Source organism: Oncorhynchus kisutch, linkage group LG9 (assembly GCF_002021735.2).
Source record: "Oncorhynchus kisutch isolate 150728-3 linkage group LG9, Okis_V2, whole genome shotgun sequence".
NCBI classification, from domain to species: Eukaryota; Metazoa; Chordata; class Actinopteri; order Salmoniformes; family Salmonidae; genus Oncorhynchus; species Oncorhynchus kisutch.
The window spans coordinates 30,592,519-30,606,250 of record NC_034182.2 but is presented as its reverse complement, the minus strand read 5'-3'; the positions used below and the strand labels follow the sequence as shown (position 1 = coordinate 30,606,250).

General features: G+C 43.0%; 1 protein-coding gene across 2 annotated transcripts in view; it reads left to right on the top strand.

Annotated features, from left to right (window-relative positions):
* Window positions 1-13,732, top strand: part of LOC109897040 (Kv channel-interacting protein 4) — a 237,982-nt gene that overhangs the window by 71,003 nt on the left and 153,247 nt on the right. The window contains exon 1 of one of the 2 annotated variants that reach the window (XM_020491551.2): window positions 5,145-5,999. The exons of the other annotated variant lie outside the window; for it this stretch is intronic. Coding sequence (XP_020347140.1) covers window positions 5,912-5,999 — 88 coding nt within the window. The 5' untranslated portion in view covers window positions 5,145-5,911. Of the gene's footprint in view, window positions 1-5,144; window positions 6,000-13,732 lie in introns of those variants that run through there. 2 annotated transcript variants of the gene reach the window in all.

Below are 13,732 nucleotides of genomic sequence, written 5' to 3'. Positions count from 1 at the left end.
GGGTAACATCGCACAGTAAGAACGGGCAAATCTGGTGCAGTCCATGAGGAGGAGATGCACTGCGGTACTTAGTATCTGGTGTGGCCACCGGCTGCATTGACTTTTACTTCTGATAACTTTAATGAACTTATCCTCTGCAGCGGAGGTAACTCTGGGTTTTCCTTTCCTGTGGCGGTCCTCACTAGAGACAGTTTCATAATAGCGTTTGATGGTTTTTGCGACTGCACTTGAAGAAACTTTCAAAGTTCTTGACATTTTCCGGATTGACTGACCTTGTCTTAAAGTAATGATGGACTGTTATTTGTCTTTGCTTATTTGAGCTGTTCTTGCGATGATATGGACTTGGTCTTTTAGCAAATAGGGCTATCTTCTGTATACCACCCCTACCTTGTCACAACACAACTGATTGGCTCAAACACATTAAGGAAAGAAATTCCACAAATTAACTTTTACAAGGCACAACTGTTAATTGAACTGCATTCCAGGTGATTACCTTATGAAGCTGGTTGAGAGAATGCATAGAGTGTGCAAAGCTGTCATCAAGGCAAAGGGTGGCTACTTTGACGAAACTCATAAAATATATTTTTTATTTGTTTAACACTTTTTTGGTTACTACATGATTCCATGTGTTATTTCATAGTTTTGATGTCTTCACTATTGTTCTATAATGTAGAAAATAGTAAAAATAAAGAAAAACCCCTGATTGAGCAGGTGTGCCCGAACTTTTGACTGGTACTGTATATTTATATTTCTTTTAAGGTATATTTTATGTCATTTTATCCTTTACTGGATAGAAGAGAGACGGTGTAAAATGTTAGTTTTTTTGCTGAAATAGCAGTGGGCAGTACTCGAACCCATGCTGCAGTAGTAAGCTATATGTGATCCAGAGGCAGTGCTTCACATATAGCGTCCATAGGCCAGACGGAAAGTGTTTGAATGTTTGTATTTTTTGACCGGAGGTAATGCATTGGAAAGTTATTATTCTCTTTGCTTTGTTTGTAGTTCTCTCTCCTTCACTCTCTCTTTTCTCTTCACCTCTATCCTCGCCGTCCTCCTCCTTCCCTTCAGCAGGCAGTGATGGTTAGTATTCTCTTGGCCTTCCCAATACCCTTGAAGTGTGTGTCTGTGTGTGTCTGTGTGTGTCTGTGTGTGTCTGTGTGTGTGTGTGTGTGTGAAATAAGGCAATGTCTGCTCACTGTTTGCTGCTGTTAGACTGACAGTAAGAGGTTCGGTATCTGGCAGAACTTGGCAAGAGACAATACAGTATTAGCCTATTTCATACAATATCATTCATCATTGCTCCATGTCTCGTCACAGAATCTCAAAATTACCAAAATGTGATTTTTTGTTGTTGAGGTTGTTGTTGTTTTTTTAGGTTGTGTTCTTACATGTATTATCCTTTTTGGAATACCAGTAGCAAAACAGAAGCTGCCTATTACATACTCTATCCTGACTGTTAACATCCCATGACGTCAGCAGGGCTTCCAAGACAATTCCAAGGCAATTTCCATTAAGGCAAACATGACTGGTCTTGAGGGTGTCTCAGGTACGTATATGGGCTTGGAATGTGATGGATCGTATACATTATGTGTGTATTTCGAGGAACAGAAGATCCGAATTTAACAATCTATAAAAAGTTACTTGCATGTCTGGTCAAAGATGAGAGATTGCTGTTGCTATAATGCTACACGCAAACAATATTGTGTACACTAGTTGGTTTTATTTTGCCAGTGGTTCAGATTGGCTCAGGTTTGTGTGAAGGGAACCACTGACTATCTGTCTGTCTTGTCAGAGATAGACCAGAGAACTAAATTGTCCTCATGTCACTTGAATCATCCCAGAAAGCAGTGCATCGACAAAAATGGCCTGTCCTTAAAATACTCCAGTAGAACTTCAGTGAATTACAACTGCATGAGAATTTGAGGTAAACCTTTAAAAGGCCCTTTTTGTTTATCGGAAACACAGCTGGAATTGGAAACCAGGCACTGGGTGAGAGGTGACCGAGCTGCACAGATTCTCAACCCAAATTCTCCCTTGGAGAAAATGGTGCACTCTGAGAGAGAAATTCTCTCTCTCTCCATGTAACTTTTCGGACCTCGCTGATTGAAATGCCTCCTATTGAATGCTCTTGATTAGGGCTGCACACCTTCAGGTATTGGCTGGCTCATTCATCGTGGACTCTTGAGAGGGTGAAGCAGCAGGCACATAGGAAGGGTGTTGTTTTTATTTTTCAGTTTTAGGTTGAGCGTTTTAAGTTGGTGTTCTAGTCCAGATCTGGACTCCAATGTAATTTGTCTTTCTTTTTACAAGAACTGAAAGTAAACAATGAGCTGACATGGTAAGTTGATATATAGCCTTATTTCTTTCTAACACTGCATTTGGTCAGTGGTCAGTGGTGATTAAATGTTTATTAGACATGCTAAAGTTGTCCTTCATTATGACATCATGTGATACTTTCATTTTGTATTAATGTTGTTCTTATTGGGTACATTTTTTGGGAGCTTTGACTGACGGTGTGAATTTAATCCACAGCTTTAGGATTTGACAGAAAGGATGTCTCTAATTTGTTCAAAAACACTTTTCTACGTGGAAACAGTCCCTGTGCTCCTCATCTCTGTCCTAAAATAATGTACTTCAGAGTCACGCGCCGGCGAGAGCAGAGGTCGGAGTCCTCAGAGGCGACAACGGCACTTGCGGAAAAGAGCTCTCCACTCGGAGCGACATTCCCAAAATAGGCCTGCCTGTTCTGTGTGCACGGAATGACCTTTGGAACTCTACCCTCATTTCACAGTAGATTTCAGCCACCTCATTTCATACCTGAATGCTCAAGCCTCCCCAATGTTAGTCAGACACATAGTGAATCCTAGGCCTCACAGCACCCAGACTACCCATTTGACAGCCTTGAAATAATATCACTGAAAAGGGACAGTTTTTTTCAATTGATAGCAGGGCATGTGAGAATTGATTTAGGAGTTGATCGTGGTCTGAGTTAATGACTGTCTCTTTTGACTGGGGAAAACATTGGCATTGATCGATGTACATAATTGAGGCGAAGGCTAATTAGCGGGCGACGTTGATGTGCTCGTCCTGGTAAGTTGGTTGTGATGTCATCAGAACACTAGTGCCGACGCTGTTTTGTGCGACTAAAATATGATGGGCGCCGCCAGTCAGTCATTATCAAGCCAGATGAGATAACCTTGGCTCCCTGGCTGTTATTACCTTAAAATTAGGTTCCAGCATCATGCAGGAAGCCCCTTTCCTGGCTGCCCCTGTTAACCAGCTTCTCCCAACCTCTCCTCATATCACTCTCTGATCCTCACTCAATATTCCTCGTCTCTCTTTCCATCTCATTTTCTCACTCTCTCACCTTGGCTTCTGTACCTACACTACCACTAAACAGTTAGGACACACCTACTCGTTCAAGGGTTTTTCTTTATTTAGACTATTTTCTATATTATAGAATAATAGTGAAGACATCAAAACTAAGGAAATAACACATGGAATCATGTAGTAACCCAAAAAGTGTTAAACAAATCAAAAAATATTTTTTATATTGGAGATTCTTCAAAGTAGCCACCCTTTGCCTTGATGACAGCTTTGCACACTGTTGAAATTCTCTCAACAAGCTTCATGAGGTAGTCACATGATTTCAATTAACAGGTGTGCCTTGTTAAAGTTAATTTGTGGAATTTCTTTCCTTCTTAATGCATTTGAGCCAATCAGTTGTGTTGTGACAAGGTAGGGGTGGTATACAGAAGATATCCCTATTTGGTAAAAGACCAAGTCCATATTATCGCAAGAACAGCTCAATATAGCAAAGAGAAACAACAGTCGATCATTGCTTTAAGACATGAAGGTCAGTCAATCCTGTAAGATTTCAAAAACGTTGAATGTTTCTTCAAGTGCAGTCGCAAAAACCATCAAGAGCTATGATGAAACTGTCTCATGAGGACCGCCACAGGAAAGAAAGACGCAGAGTTACCTCTGCTATAGAGCATAAGTTCATTAGAGTTACCAGTCCCAAAAAATGCTTCAGAGTTCAAGTAACAGACACATTTCAACATCAACTGTTCAGAGGAGACTGTGTGAATCAGGCATTCATAGTCAAATTACTACAAAGACACAACTACTAAGGGATACCAATAAGAAGACACTTGCTTGGGCCAAGACACACGAGCAATGGACATTAAGCCGGTGGAAATCAGAGGTTTTTGGTTCCATCTGCCGTGTCTTTGTGAGATGCAGAGTAGGTGAACGGATGATTTCCGTATGTGTGGATCCCGCCGTGAAACATGGAGGAGGAGGTGCGATGGTGTGGGGATGCTTTGCTTGTGACACTGTCAGTAATTTATTTTAAAGCATACTTAACCAGCATGGCTACCATAGCATTCTGCAACGATACGCCATCCCATCTGGTTTGCGCTTAGTGGGACTATCATTTGTTTTTCAACAGGACAATGACCCAACACACCTCCAGCCTGTGTAAAGGCTATTTGACCAAGAAGGAGAGTGATGGAGTGCTGCATCAGATGACCTGGCCTCCACAATCACCTGATCTCATCCCAATCGAGATGGTTTGGGATGAGTTGGACCGCAGAATGAAGTAAAAACCGCCAACAAGTGCTCAGCATATGTGGGAACTCCTTCAAAACTGTTGGAAAAGCATTCCAGGTGAAGCTGGTTGAGAGAATGCCAAGAGTGTGCAAAGCTGTCATCAAGGAAAAGGGTGGATACTTTGAAGAATGTAAAATATATTTAGATTTGTTTAACACTTTTTTGGTTACTACATGATTCCATATGTGGTATTTCATAGTTTTTATGTCTTCACTATTATTCTACAATTTAGAAAACAGTACAAATGAAGACAAACCCTGGAATGAGTAGGTGTGTCAAAACGTTTGATTGGTATTGTATATCTTCTCCCTTCCCTCCCTCTCTCACCCTCCCTCTATCGCACTCTCTCTCTCTTTCTCGCGCTCTCTCTTTCACTCGTGTCTCTCCACCCACCCACTCATCCGGTCTTTTTCTCCCTGCCCTATGTACCTCAATCTATCCCTACATATCCCCCCCTTATCCCTCTCTCGCAAGCTCTTTGTTTCTCCCCTCTCTCTGTCTCTCCTGGGAATCAGATTCCATTCAATTAACACCGTCCATCTCTGGTTATAGTGCATTGCGTCGTGATATGACAGGCCCGTAATCTGCTGTTCTGTCATTGCTGATTCATTGAGGTAGACACTTTCCCACTACTACTTTCCCCACCTCCCCTTCTCTCTCCTCCTCCCTAGGGCCAAACAGGCCCCTCCCCCCTTGGCGAGGGCAAAACATCCACAGATGGTGCTGAGTAGAGTGATCATCCAGCGTAGTACTGGAGCAAGAGAGGCAGAGAGAGGTGGAGAGATACTACACAGACAAAGTAAGAGGTGGAGAGCTACTGTACGGACGTAGCTAGAGAGAGGGGTGGAGAGAGAATAACCTCAGTTGTAAACGAGAAGCTTCAGTGAGGAGGACAAAGAGGAAAGAGACACTGCAGAGAAAAAGAGAGAGGGCAATAAATACAGAGCAGCCCTGTGGGGACCAAGAGGTAAACTGACCCTGACAGAGCGCTCGCTGCGCTGCCATCCCCCGGAGGCGCCAGAGAAGCCCTGAGAGATTTGTCACATTAAGAAGAGCCCCCCAGTGCTCTCCACACACACATGAGCCTACCGCGGCCGCCTCTCTCTCTCACACACGCACACACCAGACCACAAGCCGGGGAACGTAGCCGGACAGAGGAGTGGAGTGGACTGGATGACAAGAGGAGAGGAAAGTCACTGTTTCACTCAAAAGCCTAGAGGGAGGACCAAGAGGATTACACCCTGAAAAGGAGTCGCCATTCCCCTCGTGCCGCTCACCCCTGACCCCCGAAGCAATCATGAGCAGCTGCAGGAAGAGGTGCAAGAGGGAAATGTTTAAATTCGCCCAGTACCTGTACAGACTCATCACAGGCACGCTCCATGCAGGTAAAGTTTCTGAGGGGCTTTGTGCCATCACTTCTCTTCTACTGTGTGTTGTGTGAACACTAACTTTCCATTGCTTTCTTAGTCCTGCTGAGGAGGGATGTAGCCGAACAGTTGTGGTAATCTTGGACGTGACGTTGGTTGCTATATTCTTGGAAGCTGCTTCTAAATGTGCTCATGTATGGTCACTTGCTTCAAGGTGCAGAGCAGAGCCAAAGCTTCCACAGACTCATAAAACTGCCACTTTCAGAGCTATCAGGCATTTTATTTCTTGCCATTCCTTGTGGTGTCTAGCTGATGTATACAAGTATGACTCTGGGTCAAGTTACAGTGAAAAATACCACAGTTGGTGTTTGCTTATTACATGTTCCAGATCATTGGGTGTTTGCGCGTGTGTGTATCAGAGAGAAAGAGAGCAGAAAAGAGAGCAACACAGCTGAAGACAGAAAGAGGGTGAGGAGGCGGTTGGAAGGGACTGAACGAGTCTTTATCTCGTCACCTTGGACAGGTGCCTGAAAATATGCCACTCATCGCTAGTAGTGTACAACCCTTCCAGCATGCCTGAGCTGCACCGCACAAATGGGACGTTAGTCATTGAGGACCGTTTACACAGCTTCGTCAAAGAAGCCCAATTATGTTGCATTTTGATTGTTTTGTTACAGATCAATCTGTGCATCGTTACGGCTGTGACAACACAACCTTCTGTCATACCTGGCTGTAATTGATTTATTGAACACTTATAGCGTTTTACTTTCTATGCAGTAGCCTATATGTTATGCTACTTTCTTGAATTTGTCACCCTGTTTGTTCCAGTGTATGAGCCACAGAGTTTATTCATGGGTGAAGCGTATTCTTGGTCATTAAAAGTGACTGAAGTTTAATTCTCGTGAATATATTAATCAAGTTGCAAAGTGACCTTGGTCAATGTGTTTGCTGGCTCCTCAGCGAACCTCGACAGGTAAATTATACAGCCATACTGCATCAGGAAAATAATTCCCAAAGTAACTTCCTTGTTCGCATGATTTAGGTGTGATTTGTAAAACTGTGACTATATTAACAGACTGATTGTAACTTCAGTACTACCTGAACTCTCAGGTCTGAGCTTTGGTGATTGGACTGATGGTGAACCAATGAGATTTGAAGAGATGACATTGGATTATATTGGATTACAGCGCATTAAGATGTGACGAGTTACACACAGAATAAAGGTTACCTGTAGAAGCATGTGGATATAACATGATCTATAGATACTGTAAGCATACAGTATTCATAGAATGTGCTTGTATACATTATTCATGAAAGGGTGTGTTTGTTTATACCTCTCATTCAGTCAGTCAGTTGATTTTCATGTATTATGAAGACACTGGCTTTTGTAACGACCGGAGTACATTGTCAACTCTCTATGGTCTCTCTGGGCTAGGATACATAATATCCCTGTTTTTTTTAGTACATTCATTTGGCTGCCTCACAGAGGTTCATTGTATCGCCAGTCGCGACGTGTACGATAGTGTTGTCACGATACCAGAAGTTTGACTACGATACCAGGATTAGTATCACGATACCGTCACGAAACTCGATTAAAAAACGATACCACAACAAAAAGAAAGGTGTATTAGCCAAAGTCACAGAATGGCACTTGATCCAGACAGATACTCAGCTACTGCTCTGTTGTTGGGCATCTTTTGAGTTCAATATCATTACAGTTGAACTTTTTTGTTGTTAAGACATCCATGTATGCATTAATGAATCATAAAATCAATTTGACCAATCTAACTACAAAACAACATCATGGTTATAATTTATTTGAATGGTAAATCTCTATTGATAAACTGGGTCTACTCATAGTAGAGGTGAATGCATATTATTCAATAGGAGTGTGTGCATGCATTGAGTTAATTGAGCTTGTTTTACCTGATTTAATGGAGCTACTGATGACAAACAATGCCTTCCATTTAGGACTTATGTTATTGGCAACTGCTAGTAGAACATTATTTTATTGTACTGATCAACAGCAATTGTGTTGACGAAGCGATCTCATATTTTATAAAAGTGTGTGCTGTATATTTAAGAAAGTAATGACATCATTAGCAGGCCTGAATGTGGCTGTGGAATCAGATTTTGTAGCTATGGAATCTAGTGGAAATCAGATGGAAAGCGAGGGAGACAAAGAAGTGAATTAATAGTTAGCCTACTATTAAAGCTGGAAGCTACCGGTATCATCTTACATTGTAAAAGTATGCTAAACTGCATTGACATTGTTTTGCGAACAGTAATGAACAGTCTTAATATTTCAAGATTATTCAAGTTGGGAGCTAACAATGCAGCCCAGACAGCTCTAGCAAGGAATGAGTAGGTGGAGCAGGCACTCTGCTCTTCACGCTATAAAAGGGATGGTCTGATATACAGACGTGATCCTCTCAATCACGTGAGACAAAAGTACAGATCATTACAAAAACAATTGTACCGAGTTGTTTTTTATTTGTATCGAGAAAGTCACGGCATGTACTTAAATGAATAGCTGCTCCATACTCATTGCAAATGCTCAGGAGAGGACATGTCAGCATTGGGGAGTTTAGCGGTTCAGTACATGACTGGATTTGGTTGGCTACAAACATCTGGTTGTGGCCATGGTCAACTTGGTCAACAACAACAAGTGCTCCGGCGCATTCTTGCTGATCTTGGGGAGATGTCATGATAGGTGTTCTCCCCCAATGGGCAGCGTCGCAGCGAGATGTCAAAAGTGTGCTCCACCGACGGGCAGGGTGTAGGATGGTATTTTCCACTCAATTACACCACTCAATGATGTGGTCAGTCACCATGGGAGGTATGGAGCGTAAAGAGAGGATCATCTCCTCTCCTCCAAGCGCATATTTGTTTCCATACCAACAGGTATTCATTGAAGCATAGATGTTATTTGCTCATAGTAGCATTGTTCTGGCCTTTCATTTTACAAATAGGTGGATAATATAGGCCTAAATAAATTAAAAACATTTTTTGCAGTCATTTGTGTTTTGAAGCCTGATAAAGGTTAACTTGTTTCAGGTGTGTGGATATACCAGTAAAACAGGCCTTTGAGCTTTCCTTTTAGAATCTGCTTATGGTGTAGTTAGTCTTTTCTGGCATTACTCCCTCTATTGACAGATACCGCCTAACTAGTTAATTATGAATAGCTATGGATAAATCGAGCAGCTTTAATTCCCGTTGGAGGAAGCCCAATTCCTGTAAGCTCGCTGACTCCAGCAAACCAAAATGTTATTAACATCTTAAATCCAGTACAGATGTTTTAAGTGTGCATTGCCTCTTTCTCTAAACCTCCAATCCCCATTGGTTGCATTAAAAAGGGGATTCTAACAACGCAAAGTGTTCACGTAATTAAATGGAGTATGTCAAGTGCCAGTATGATACATTTGATCAATACTAGTATTGATTTGTAAGAAGCCCTATGGATTGGTGTGGTGCTTTATCTACAATAATAAAATACAAATGATGGAAAATGTCTATCTGGTAGTTATTTGCACATTTGGTGTAGACCTGTTCAAATCAAATTGTATTTGTCACAGGCGCCGAATACAACAGGCTTACTTACAAGCCCTTAATCAACAATGCAGTTCAAGAAAATATTTACTAAATAAACCAAAGTAAAACATTTATTAAAAGGAACATAATAAAAGAACAATAAGGAGGCGATATACAGGGGGTACCGGTACCAAGTCAATGTGCGGGGGTACAGGTTAGTCGAGGTAATTCATACATGTAGGTAGGGTTAAAGTGACTATGCATAGATAATAAACAGAGAGTAGCAGCAGTGTAAAAACAAAGGGGTCAATGTGAGTAGTCTGGGTGGCTGTTTGATTAATTGTTCAGCAGTCTTATAGCTTAGGGACCTAGACTTGATGCTCCGGTACCACTTGCCTTGCGGTAGCATGGAGAACGGTCTATGACTGGAGTCTGTTTGGAGTCTGGAGTCTGCAGGGAGAACGCTCTATGACTGGAGTCTGACTGGAGTCTGTGCCCTGTTTGGACCATGATAGTTTGTTGGTGATGTGGACACTAAGGAGCTTGGAACTCTCAACCTGCTTCACTACTGTCCCGTCGATGTGAATGGGGGCGTGTTCAGCCCGCCTTTTCCTGTAGTCCACGATCAGCTTCTTCGTCTTGCTCATGTTGAGAGGTTGTTCTCCTGGCACCACACTGTCAGGTCTCTGACCTCCTCCCTATAGGCTGTCTCATCGTTGTCGGTGATCAGGGCTACCACTTTTGTGTTGTCAGCAATGATGGTGTTGGAGTCGTGCTTGGCCACGCAGTCGTAGATGAACAGGGAGTAAAGGAGGGGACTGAGCACGCACCCCTGATTGGCCCCCGTGTTGAGGATCAGTGTGGCAGATGTGTTGCCTACCATTACCACCTGGGGGTGGCCCTTCAGGAAGTCCAGGATCCAGTTGCAGAGGAATGTGTTTAGTCCCAGGGTCCTTAGCTTAGTGATGAGCTTTGTGGGCACTATGTTGTTGAACGCTGAGCTGTAGTCAATGAACAGCATTCTCACATAGGTGTTCCTTTTGTCCAGGTGGGAAAGGGCAGTGTGGAGTGGAATTGAGGTTGCGTCATCTGTGGATCTCTTGGGGCGATATGCGAATTGGAGTAGGTCTAGGGTTTCCGGGATGATGGTGTTTATGTGAGCCATTACCAGCCTTTCAAAGCACTTCATGGCTACCGACTTGAGTGCTTTGGGGCGGTAGTCATTTAGGCAGGTTGCCTTTGCTTTCTTGTGCACAGGGGCTATGGTGGTCTGTTTGAAACATGTAGGTATTAGACTCGGTCAGGGAGAGGTTGAAAATGTCAAAACAATTGCCTGTTGGTCCACGCATGACCTGAGTACTCATCCTGGTAATCTGTCTGGCCCCGCGGCCTTGTGAATGTTGACCTGTTTATAGGTCTTGCTTACATTGGCTATGGAGAGCGTGATTTCACAGTTGTCCGGATCAGCTGGTGCTCTCATATGCTTCAGTGTTGCTTGTCTCGAAGTGAGCATAAAAGGCATTGTGCTTGTCTGGTAGGCTTGCGTCACAGGGCAGCTTGCGGCTGGGTTTCCCTTTGTAGTCTCTAATAGTTTGCAAGTCCTGCCACATCCGACGAGCGTCAGAGCCGGTTTAGTAGGATTGAGTCTTAGTCCTGTATTTAAGCTTTGCTTGTTTGATGGTTCGTCTGAGGGCATAGCAGGATGTTTTATAAGCTTCCAAATTAGTGTCTCGCTCCTTGAAAGTGGCAGCTCTGGTCTTTTAGCTCGGTGCGGATGTTGCCTGTAATCCATGGCTTCTGGTTTGGATATGTACATACGGTCACTGTGGGGACGATGTCGTCGATGCGCTTATTGATGACTGAGGCGGTATTCTCCTCAATGCCATTGGATGAATCCCTGAACATATTCCAGTCTGTGCTAGCAAAACAGTTCCCGTAGCGTAGCATCCGCGTCATCTGACCACTTCCGTATTGAGCGAGTCACTGGTACTTCCTGCTTTAGTTTTTGCTTGTAAGCAGGAATCAAGAGGATTGCATTGTGGTCAGATTTGCCAAATGGAGGGCGAGGGAGAGATTTGTATGCATCTCTGTGTGTGGAATAAAGGTGATCTAGAGTTTTTTTTCCCTCTGGTTGCACGCGACATGCTGTTAATGAGGGAAAACTGATTTAAGTTCGCCTGCATTAAAGTCTCTGGCCACTAGGAGCGCCACTTCTGGATGATCATAATGTACTCTACCTCAGGCAAGCAATATCTCAAGACTTCCTTAATATTGCGCACCGAATTGTTATTGACGAATAGACACCCCTTGTTTTACAGACGGAGCTGTTCTGTCCTGCCGATGCACAGAAAACCCAGCCAACTGTATATTATCGTATCGTCGTTCAGCCACGACTCGGTGAAACATAAGATATTACAGTTGATTTGTAACCAAACCAGGCCCACATCTTGTCCCACATCTTTAATCAGTTATTTAGCATAATCTACTCAATCTCAGAGATGTTGATATTTTATATTAGCCTTTTGGTAATGGGATAATATTAAATGTACACTGACCCTTTTCCCTTTTATTCTAGAGTGACTTACTGTATAGTATACCACCAATGCTGCTGCTGGTGGTCATGGAAAGTAAAGACATTGTATTTAGCCTGAAAACATCTGCTGAGGGGTACAGCAGCCAACAGTGAATCAAGACGATGATGAGACGACACAAGAAGTGCCATCAAACATATGAAGTAGTACACTATCATTCAACCATTGGAGCCAGAAAAGCATTTCTACCTCAGTCAACCCATTGCTGAATCAAAATCTGCAGCGGCAAATGATTTACGACTTGACGTAATTAACATCTATAAGTGTTTTGACCAGACCAATGACCGCATCACTGGGATGATCAGGTAGTAGAAGGATAGATGAAACATATTACCGTATAGGATTTTAATCGAGTTGTTAATTGTTCTAGAATAGTCTCAACGCCATTGCTTTGTTGATCACTTTACTTTCAAGGAACAGTCCATGCATGCTCTCTGTTAGTCACCGAGATGATATCTCTATACATAGTCCTGCAGTGCAGTATGGCACCATACTGTATATAATGGCTTATATACGTGTATATTGTCTTATTTTACTGGCAACTAGCATATGAGTGTTGAGGTCTGGTTTATTCATGTGGATGATGAACAATGATAGATTAACATTACATGTTTCAATGTGGGCAAAACCTTTCCGACCCTTAAGGTTATGGCGACTAGAATAGCTACAGTAGGACTGCGGTTGAATTTAAATTCATGGTACACGTTCTATGTTAGCACCTTGGCAGAGCAGGGTCCTTGAATTTTTCAGCAGTGCTCTCAGCCTTAGAGAACAGAGGGAAAACAAATCTGAATTGTACAGGTTCTCTGGCCATAAAACGAAACTGCAACGATTTATCTGTTGTGAGCACGGAGGGAAACACTTACACATCTGCCTTCTAGAATGCATTGTTTATGATGGAGAGAGGAAGAGAAAAAGAGACTATTCACCAAAGTATCAATCAAGTCCAGTTAGGTTTTCCAAAGCTGCACGATTCACGCGGTTACTCCTTAGCGGGCCTCATTTCAGAGCCCCCCCCCCCCCCCCCCCCCCCAGACCTTGAGGCAACACTCTCTGCACAAGTGTTCCAAGTCTCTCCTGTACATTTTCTCTTCTATGCAGCCGATGCCTCTCCCTTCGCTACAGACAGCGTGCTGTAAATCTTACGTTTGCTCCAGATCAGAGGTAGATATTTCCTCAGTTTCTCTCCCCCTCTCCGGTCGGATGGGCCCCTGAGCATTCAGCTGTCACCTGCGGCAGCTCCGGTAATGCATCATCCATTTTCAGCCGGACAGGCTCAAATACCTGGCGCTGATTCCAGGACATTCACGCCTATTTCCCTCCTGTTTTGTTGTTTGTTATTGGATCCGTTACCTGGGGAAAGTTTCCTTAGACAGACTTTAGTCTCTCTAAAGAGGTGTCCAGGTCCCTGGATTCTGTTGAAAGAGGTTGTGATCCTTCATTGATTTCAAGTAATTTTATTTAACCAAATCAATTTGAATTCCGTCGAGGCTAACATTTCCTCTCCTTACTCTTCCGTCTTGTAAAGTGAGAGAAATGTTGACATGTTGCCTCCATGAAGAGCCTCAGTGATGTTCTAATATACTTTCGGAGCTAAATGTTGTCGATTCAGCATAAGACATGTTCATG